Here is an 11,093-nt window from a genome sequence, read left to right as displayed (position 1 = left end):
TAATCAATAATTTTCTCTCATCTAAATAATTTATTTTAATCATCTATCAATCATTTTCTCATTTAAAATGTACTAATGTCACCTAAGTAAAATCCGAAAATATAAGGAGAGTTCTTGTTAACTATAGACATCGGTCATTCATTTGATTTGTGTTCTCAGAAAATGAGATGGGTACTCTTAACTCAAAAAATATACTCATTTGAATTTGAAGCTTGATTTTTTTTCGCTTTGCAGCTAGCAACCTGACTTTTCAAGGGAAGAAAATGGAATTAAGGGCCTGTTTGAATCACTTTTGGTTTTTAGTTTTTAAAATTTGTTTTATAAACCTATTTTAGAAAACTCTTTTTAAAAAGAAAATAGGAGAAAATGTGTTTGGTGATGTAACTTTTCAAAACTGTTTTAGGGATGAGAAAATCCGTTTGATAATATGTAATTTTTGAAAATTGTTTTGAAGATGATAAAATTTAGGAAAAATTACACAATTTTTTCCTTAACTTAATTTTAGTGAACACTCTTGTTCTTTATCTTTTTTGTCCCAATTTAGTCCTTTATGTTATGAAATGACAATATTTTATCATTTTTTAAGAGATTTTTTCAATGAAATCGGATTTTCTTTGTTTGTATGATGAAGATTTGGGTTTGCTTATGAGTTTGATGATTTTATTTTTGGACTTTTTGATTATTTTTTTTCATAAAAAGGATGACTATGTTGATATTTTATAACATAAAGGACTAAATCGGGACAAAAAAAGATAAAGGACAAAAGAGTTACCTAAAATTAACTTAAGGAATGGTTCGTGTAATTTTGCCTAAAATTTATTTGGCAATCTAATTTTTTTTTTTTGGTACAAAATTTATTTTATTTTATTACATTAAATAATAAAAATTAATGATTTTTTTAAATATACAAATTAAGAATAGGGGGACCATAATGCAATTTAGCCAAAACAGAGGGACCAAAATTGCACTCATTTATAAATTTATGGTCATGCCTTATCTCATTAAATGTGGTACTCTTTAACATATCTTCCTATATTCAAAGTTGGACATCTAGAGTGGCTTATAATCTTGCTAGAGTGTATATATTACATGTTAGTCTGAGTATTTTCTATCATCCACCTTATTGTATTCACTCTCTTATTATGGATGAAGTGAATTGAGAAATTTTTTTCTAAAAAAATAATATAAGATTTGAAGTCATTTATAAAATTATGTTGAATCGGTATCTGATCAAATATAACACCAGAACTTTTTTTTAACAGTAGTGATGCTAATAATTAACTAAATGAGTAGAACTTTTTTTTTGTTGACAACAATGACCATAACTTAGTAATGGCAGACATTCATTGAGTAAAAATAATACTCCTTTCGGTCTCAAATATATGAAAAGATTCTTTTGTTAAGTTCATTGAATAATGAACGTTCCTGGTCTTCATTATAAATCAGATACATTAATTATTTAATTAACCTAAAAAAAGAATTTTTTTCTTATATTTGACACCCAATATGTTAACAAAAAATAGAAAAAGAATCTAGGAAAAATTGGTTTAATTAATATGTTATAATAGTGTATAATTATTTTGCACATGTATGCAATAGTATGTTGTCATAATCATTTCTTTTTGTAATGGCCGAGGTTTGAACCAAAACCTTACATATATTATGCATTGTCCTTACTAATTGAGATAAATTCACGATGACCACAATAATTGTTTTGACAATATAAAGAATGCTTGTAAAAAATAATTGAGTATATTAATTAAATTAAAAAAATGAATTAGAAAAAATTAAAGTAAAGAAAATAGTGAACACATTTTACGTTGAATTGGTCTATCTATGAACTATTTTAGAAAAATTCAAAGTTACAATTAATTACGCTTTTTCCATTAATGAAAATTGACCATTTTTTCCGTGTTTTGGTTTTTGAAAATGGAAAAGTGAAAAGGAAAACCACATTTAGCTGTTCTTGTTTTTTGCTTTTAAAAACAGCAAAAGTGAAAACAATTTTGAAAAACTGTTTTATAAAAGTGTCATACCAAATAGGTTTTTTATTTTCAAATTTTTAAAAACTAAAAAACTGTTTTTGAAAAGGAAATCAAACAGGCCCATTAATTTTACTACTCCTAAGCTTTTGGTTACTGATATCTTTCCATTCTCTCTCCCTTCAAAATTCAATCAAAGCATCATAATTACATTCATGTTGTCTTTGGAGAAGGTTTATAATGTTTTATAGGTGGGGTGGACATATCATTAATAACATTTGGTTTTTAATATGGATTTGAGCTCGACCGGATCTTTTGGGTTGTTTGCACTACGAAAAGTGTAAAAAAAAATGTGATTTAGTTTTTACAAATGCGTAATTTAAGTCACATTTTTTTACACTTGCATTAGTTAACTAATGCAGTAGGGATATTTTCGTTATGGCTACAAAGCGCGAACGAAAAGTGTAGGGAAAAGAGCAGAAATCTCATTTTAAAAGGAAGAAATACACAAGAAAGCCCGTGACCCAAACCAATGGCTAAGCCGACACACATAAGGAGATTTTAGTTTCTCGTGATGGAAATATAAAAGGAGGTTGCACATAAAGAAAAGGACGTTTTTGGCAGAAGAGAAGTGTCAGGAAATCACAAGGAGAAGAGCCGGGAGGCTGAACGCACTAGGGCCAAAGCATATCAAATTGAAGAAATTCTTATTATCAAAACCTTGTAATTTCTTTAATTAATATTGTTTAATCTTTTATCATGAGTTGTTAGATTTTCCTTTGATTAGGTCTGAGATGATTTAAATTGGAGTTGTTTGAACCATCTGATTGTATAAACTCTTTTCAATACAATTATAATCCTAATTTTATTCAGAATTATTTGCTATGTTTTTTGTATATTGATCACATATAAACTACTGACCCAGGTTATTGAATTGGATCTAATTATAAGTTACGGACTCACCTAATGGATCAGGGTGTTGTAGTTTTAGAAGAGTGTTTTGAGTCAAGGGATTGATCAAAACTATTTTGTTAATTTGTCGTGAGACTAGGAGAATAATTGGTGCAATTTACCAAACTGCAAGAATTAATTGATTTGAAAGACTTGATCACTTTTTATCTCTGATAATTTCCAAAACCATTTATTTTTATTTTTATTCGTTGTTGAACTCAATCTAATATATGCTCTACATACCCGTTATTTGTTAAATCCTAATTATAATTAAATTGTCGAGTTGAGATTGAAACAATCCTCATGGAAACGATCTTATAAATTTACTACTTCGATGCATTTTTAATACACTTGCTAAAAGTTTATCAATTAATTTCCACGGTATATACGAGATTCTAGTGAAAATATACATCGACTTGTTTCTTGGTTGAACAAGTCGGAAATCTTATGTTTTAACTCGACAAGAGCACACTTCTAAACTTTTTATTTGTTGGTGGTTGTTGGTATGCGCACACTAGCCTAGGATATCTAAATCCCTCAAGAATTTATTATTGTGATTGTAATTTATTTTAAAAAAAAAATCAAATTTTATATTCTAGAAAGAATCCAATAATGTTGAAATAATTGTATAAATGTAACTAATAAAAATTTGAAACCCTTATTTTGGAATGATATAATATCTTTTGATGAGGAGCGCATTCTATATAGCTATATATTTTTAGTTTTACAATTTTAACATATCTTATAATATTCTCTCAAAAAGATATTATATCATTATAAAATCTCGATATATATTATGTTGAAGTATAGTAGTAGTATATTTTGTAGAGTTATTTTGCAATCGTATATTTCGTGATTTATTTTTATTATATATATTGATTTCTCTAATATTTATTTAGTAAGGATTGAGGTTATTGATTCACAGTTTGGATGTAGCCAAAATTGCTTACGGTTCGATGGGCAAAAACAAGAGTCTTTGTACTCTAATCAACATACTAATAGTAATTTGGGTAATGTTTCCAAGCAATCAAAACCAAGAGAATGATCAATCTTTAACACTATCAGAACGATACAAGCACTGGAAGATAAAGTATAGAGTGATCTACAAGGATGATGCAGAGGAGGAAAAGCACATCCAAATATTCAAACACAATGTTGCCTACATTGATTCCTTTAATGCTGCAGGGAACAAATCCTACAAACTTACCATTAATAGATTTGCGGATCTACCCACCGAGCCTTCCGATGATGGGTTCAAGAAGAGGAAACTTGAACCAACAACGTCGTCATTATTTAAGTATAAAAATATCACTGATATTCCTGCTGCCGTAGACTGGAGGAAACGTGGAGCAGTTACTCCAGTCAAGAATCAAAGAGAATGTGGTAACATAAAAGACACTTTTTTTTTTTTTTTTTTTGTTTCAGTACTCTAGTTTAATTCATCTCATATATAGTTCATAACTATTTATTTGTTCTTAATTATTTAATTTTGTAATTTGTAACAATAATTACAGGTAGTTGCTGGGCATTTTCTGCTGTGGGTGCACTAGAAGGTATCCAACAAATAACTAGTGGAAATTTAGTGTCCCTTTCTGAACAAGAACTTGTGGATCGTGTCAGAAGTAATTGGACAAATGGATGCAACGGTGGTTATTTGATTGATGCTTTTGAATTCGTCTTAGAAAACGGTGGAATTGCCACAGAAGCAAGTTATCCGTACAGAGGAGTTAAAGGAAATAATAGTAAGAAGGTTAGTCGCCAAGTTCAGATTAAGAGCTACGAGCAAGTCCCTAGAAATAGTGAGGATTCACTGCTTAAAGTTGTGGCCAATCAACCGGTTTCCGTTGGTATCGATATAAGTGGTATGATCAGATTTTACTCAAGTGGAATATTTACAGGAGAATGTGGAACTAAGCCAAACCATGCTGTAATAATAGTTGGTTATGGTACATCGAATGACGGTACTAAATATTGGTTAGTAAAGAATTCATGGGGCATTAGATGGGGAGAGAAGAGATATATAAGAATGAAGCGAGACATAGATGCAAAAGAAGGTTTATGCGGCATTCCGATGGATGCTTCTTACCCAAATATCAACAACATTGTGTAGTACAAAAATCCAACCTTGTATCTCTAAGTGGACAGCTTTCCAATTCTATTTTTATGTCTCTAATGATCGCATATTAGGATATTATAGAATATCTTTGTTATTATATATCTTAAGAGTAGTACTTTAATCTTATGATTAATATCATTTACTATTTATTATATTAGAATATATTTTATGATTAGATTTTATATCATTTACTATGATTTGTTCTTCATTTATAATTGAGTCTATGAATTTTATCAAGGGAGCTTCTACGGTGCAGTCAGGAAATTGACTTTTTTGATAAAGTTAATTTTGATTTTAACGATTGATTCATTTTTAAATTGTTGATTACTGATTAATGATCAATAGTAATTCATCTAGTAATGCTTGCAACATCTTGGACTTACAGGTACTATTTTATCGTTGGAATCTTTAACATGCGAACAACGTTGATGATATTATGTGATAGTCTTAAGTGTTACACTTTGTAGGGTGTTACGCTTATAGCAAGGTAGGATAAAATTAGATTAAGTGTAGTCTTGTTAATCTGATGAATTAATGATACTATGAGGACTGAACTTTTGATGTCATTGTACAAACAGTGGGGTGTTACTCATTACAATTTTGATATTATAGTGTTAACTTCATCAAAAAAAGTCATTCTTATGACTTCACCATAGAATTTTCCTTTTATCAAACACTACAAATTCAACCAACTATATCCTCTATTACCTATGAGCTAATTCATAAGTCATTCAATGTCGTCCTTCGAAGAAGAAAAAAAAAGTCATTCACAATAAATTTATCTACTATAAACTAACATATCGATTATCCGCTACATCATCTAATCACTAGTAAAAATTAAATAAATGATATATTTGGTCTATATTATAGATCAAAATACATTAGTTATTTATCAACTTAAATCCGTTATCCACTCACTCGGACGGAGAGTGTATACTTTTAAGAGTTTTGCCTTAATGTGTATTTGGTTGTGCGGTAGAGAGAATTGATATATTTTAGGCTAAAAGTGATTATGACTAAGTGAATTATGTTTATATACATTTATATAAGTGAATTAAACTATAAATTTGTGTCTCAAAATCAATTTTAAAATAAAATTTTACAAATCTTACCTTCACGTATAATCGATTCTCGAGACCTTAACAATTATACTCGACAACAACCACGTCATAATCAATTATTATACACATCTAGAATGGGTTTAGAAGTAAAACCAAACATTGTTAATTGTTGTACTATTTTCCTTTCCTTGTTACAACTTTACTACTACTAGTATTTAGTTGTACTATTTTCCTTTCCTTATTAGTTTTACTACTTTACTACTACTGGTATTAATAAGACAAACAAAAGCTCCCTTTTGCATTATGACATTAATTTTGTGACCGAAAAAAATAAATAAAGACAATGAAAAGCTTAATTAGAATTGAGTGGACCCCACATGAAACTCTTTCCTTTGGATTTCTCATATTGCAAAAACTCATTCCATGTTTCCTTCTAATTTCTTCTCCCTTGTTTCAATTATGAAAAGGTAAAGTTAACACAGATACTAGAACCTTCCAAATTCAAACATATGAAGCAAATCACAGCAATTCAACAAAATCAAGGAATTCAAATTCAAACACTATACTTATTCAAAAACTCGATGAATAACAGATCAAACAAATTGTAGCTAGTAGCTACTACTAATATTGTCAAATCAATCACTACAGTGAATATCAATTCAAACTATACAAACATTGATTAGATCTGTTCATAAGTATCCACAAAGAACTACTAGAATTAATCCACTACAGTGAATTGTAATTATACACATTAACTGGATCTATAATGTTTGCGTAGATATCAACAAGTAAAATCAAATCGTAACATGTCTATTATTATGACTTATTCTATTTCAAAAAGTGGAACCATATCACCATAGTATATATAGTAGATCTATCACTTCATTAGAATCATCCATTCTTCAGAAAAGCATCAGCAACTGCAGAAAGAGGACGAATGCTACAACCCTGAGTGGATGCTGCTTCTCCTCTGGTACATGCTGGTAAGGATCAGGTAGAACGGTAGTGTAGTTGAAGTAGTCATCAAAACCTTCCTCTTCTTCATGAGCAAGAGAAGTCGTCATCATGCTGATGCTGATGATGAGAGCAAGAGCAAGAAGTTATTATATGACCAATGAACATTGAGGTGGAAGGTCAAACACTATTTATGACACCAAACATAATTACTTATTTACATTTTCTTCTTATTGTTTGTTAGTTCAATCCTAATTTTAGAGGTAAATATTTCATCAACAACATTATAAATTAAATAATCGAATGATTTTTATTTTAAAATAAGACGGAATAATATACTTGTGAGCTCTAGTTTTGAAAGAGGGGAATTTAGAGTTCTCAACTTAGCAATACACATCCACATAAGCACTTTTTAATTGAGTTTGATGGAAATATAATAATGGTGCATATATTTTATGACTTAAAGGACTAGATGCACAATTTCACTAACATAAAGGATCAAATTGAAACTAAAAAAACTAAAAGGATTGATATCATAAAGGTTAAACTTAAAGGATTTAAGGATGCAATTTGGTCTAAAATTGAAATAGATTTTGAAGATGTACCAAATATTGAATAAGGAATTGAAAGAATAAGAAAGGTATGGTGGGGCTTTTTTTTGTGAAAGATTGTGTTAAGAACGGTATGGTGGGATATAAAGTGTTGAGTTTGAGGATTTTTTATGAGGTGACCGAATTTTTATGTGGTGAAGGTAAATGTATTTAACATTTTTGAAAACAAAGCTTTAGATAAAAAGTTAGTTAAAGAGGAGTGGATAAAAGATTTGAGGAGAAAGAAGTTGGAGGAGAACAGAGTTTTGTATGTGGCAAGATAGAACGAGTGTTCTTACCGATTGAAAACATAGTGTGAGCTTTTATGATAGTGAATGATTTGAAGGTGTTTTTTAAAACAAAGTAAGGGAAGGAGTTATTGGGGCAAGGTGAGAGTACAAGTTGGAGGACACGTGTGTTTGATTTGTTAAAAAATGAATAATAGAATAAGATAATTTAAGTTGTATATTGTTTGATTTGTAAAAGTATTTTAAAGATATGGCATGGAACAAAACAAAAACTAAAATTCTTGTCCTTCACTAAAACACGGCATAATTTTTTGTCTCGCATATAAGTTGTCTAAAATATCAAAATAGTTGTTTGTTCATCAAAAATTGTATAAGACCAAATATTATACAATACCGTAAAAGTTTATTCTATGTTATTTTATCTTTTATTATGTTTTTCCGTCTTTTACTGCTTTATCTTTTGCCCGACACTTATTGTTTAGGAGATCAAACGCATTGGAAAATTTTGATATGTAGGAACATAAAAGGAGAGTTCTAGTTGATTATAGACATTATGATGCGTGCTTTATAATATCCATCCCTCCTTATTTTATTTGTTACTTAATATTATGAGTATTTTTTGTATATATTTTTGCAAAAATTTCAAATTTGTTCATGTCCTCTATATAACAGAACACATACAACATTAACTTCGTGTGTTATGTTTTTTCAAAAATTTGGATTTAGACTTTATCCATGCCCAAAGAATCACATATTCTAATTCAAAAAACGTTATGTTCTATTTTTAATATTAGTAGCACAAACTTGATTTAATTAGTTCAAAAACTTAAAAGAAGAGCTTGAAGGCTAAACATTAAAAAATAATTTATTGTTTGGATGACTTAAAAGAAGAATTTGAAGGTTGTTAACATTAAGTCATCCATCGATTGAGCTGGTTGATGAGCTCATAGTGGATGACTTATAAATTAAACTATAATACATATCAGATAAGCTAATTTATTAGATTTGTAGTGTTCGGTAAAATTAGAGATTGAAGTTGTTTATAAATACTAAATAACAAAAAAAAACATTTAATTTAATATTTAGTTAAGATGATAGGGTATATTTGAGATATAAAGAGATAAGTTATAAGATTAATTATGTTATATAAGCTACTTGAATTAACTTATCACAAACCTTTATAAACTCCTAAAGATAAGTTATAAGCTTGTGATAAATTGACTGTTATCAAACCGGTCTTTTTTAGTCAAATGACCTCATAAAACATAAACTTGTAGATATATGCTCAAAGACATACCATACCAAACATACAAATATTAAAACTTAAACTTTTTTATAGTAAATTTACAAAGCAAGTTGTAATCTATGTGGAAAACAATGTTAAAAACATAACTTACCAAACATACACTATATTAAATAACAAAGCAAGTTGTAACCTAGGTAGAAAATAATGAATGTCACAGGGAAAGTAAGAGAAAGTAAAACAAGATGAAAATATAACATAGAATTATTTTGAAGGTTGTTATAAAACAATTATAAAAATATTGTATCTCATATTTTAATGGTGAAAGTAATTCACTATTTGTTAACGAAATATTTTACTGTTTGAGATTGGTTTCATGGTATTTTTTCCTTTAAATATTTGTGCACATGGCGTCATTTGTTTTCTTTGATTAAATATGAGGTCTACTGTTTACCACTGCAACCAATTATGCAAATGCAATAACATCAACTTTGTTTGATGAGCTACAATTTTCATCATTATCAATCAAATTAAGTATTTTTCTTCCCAATTTAGTTCTATAACATTGTTTTTTAATAGAATTTTATAATAAAGACAAAACTATCATATTCTAAAGTTTTTTTAAGAATTTTTTACTTTAAGGTTTTACATCCAAATGAACGCCATAGAAAATATGTGAATAATCTAATAACTAGAACATTAGGTTCAATTATTAAAAGATATTTAAAATGATACTTTTAACTAAAACCTTCTAAAACTGAACATTGGAGGAATAACTGTTTAGTGATGATTAAATATACTCGATCATGAATTCCAAAATATTCATACTTATCCCTTAAAAAATACAAAAATTGTTCCTCTATCTCTGTGTGGACCGTACTTTGACTGTATTTTTATAATGAAATCCATTCCAGATTTGCTAATAAAGTTTATTTTTTCTATTTCAAAGTGAATTTACGCGACTATTTTTCATTTAAACATCAGTGTGCACGTGTGTAATTGTTTTCTTTGTGGTTATTTTTTCTTTTCTTTTTGGTTTAACCAAACAAGTTATGCTTTTCTAAAATGTTTACATACCTAAAAGTGAAACTGCAAAATTATCCTAATCAATTTTTTTTAGGGTTAAATATGTTTTTGATCCCTATAAAAATAATGAGTTTTTCTGCAAAATTTTATTTAAAAATATGAATTATATATATGAGTTTACTTTAAAGAATGGACTAAAAGTGAAGATGAAATTTTTTTGAGGACTTAAAGTTGAAGAAATTTTTTAGAGAGACTAAAACGAAAAATTGGTATATTTATAGGAACCACAATCATACTTAACCACTTTTTTATTAGAACTAATTACTCTAAATCAAAGTTTCTTCATAATTCTCCACCGAAAATCTATCAAAATTATTTCAATAAACTTAACTAATAACCAAAAGTATAGAATCATCAGTTCAATTATGAAAAGATAATTTAAAAGTTACTTCTAACTAGAAGCTTCCAAAACTGAAAATTGGAGGATAAGTGTTTCATGATTAATCAACTCAGATCCAACTAATCCACCGAATAAATAATTACTCATCTAAGAATTAGCTTAACCGAATGAAATATCTAAAGTCAAAATATAAAAATCGGCATTGTGAATTACGAAATTGTCGAAGACAAAACATATTGATGAGACATTGAAGACATAAAATAGAGTCAAACAACAAATCATCTACATTGAACTTTCTTTTATTATCATCAATTAACTGCTACTACAATAAACTTCATTTATAAACATTATTATATGAAAATTAACAACATATATGAAATTAAATCTATGTCTAATGACTTATTCTATTTGAAATTGCAAATAATTACTATCTATCTATATTCCAAATTGTTGGAACAAAATGTGTTTCACAATGAACCTTAATGAGTTTTGATGATAACAAGGTATTAAAAATTGTCAATT

At 28.3% G+C, this 11,093-nt stretch overlaps 1 protein-coding gene across 1 annotated transcript; it reads left to right on the top strand.

The window, feature by feature from the left end:
* Window positions 1-3,849: 3,849 nt before the first annotated feature.
* On the top strand, window positions 3,850-5,106 carry LOC11411307 (zingipain-2). The gene is made up of 2 exons (XM_003624049.3): window positions 3,850-4,316; window positions 4,448-5,106. Exons 1-2 carry the CDS (start codon window positions 3,890-3,892, stop codon window positions 5,041-5,043), a joined length of 1,023 nt encoding a protein of 340 aa, XP_003624097.1. The 5' UTR covers window positions 3,850-3,889; the 3' UTR covers window positions 5,044-5,106.
* The last annotated feature ends 5,987 nt before the right edge of the window (window positions 5,107-11,093 follow it).

The sequence above is a fragment of the Medicago truncatula genome, chromosome 7 (assembly GCF_003473485.1).
Source record: "Medicago truncatula cultivar Jemalong A17 chromosome 7, MtrunA17r5.0-ANR, whole genome shotgun sequence".
NCBI lineage: Eukaryota > Viridiplantae > Streptophyta > Magnoliopsida > Fabales > Fabaceae > Medicago > Medicago truncatula.
This window is presented reverse-complemented; position numbering and strand designations above follow the sequence as displayed.

Excerpts from the sequence above, each read along its gene's own strand:
- LOC11411307 (XM_003624049.3), top strand. The coding sequence starts at position 3,890 with ATGGGCAAAAACAAGAGTCTTTGTACTCTAATCAACATACTAATAGTA. Across the intron at positions 4,317-4,447 it reads CAAGAATCAAAGAGAATGTG|GTAGTTGCTGGGCATTTTCT; the intron begins GTAACATAAAAG and ends CAATAATTACAG.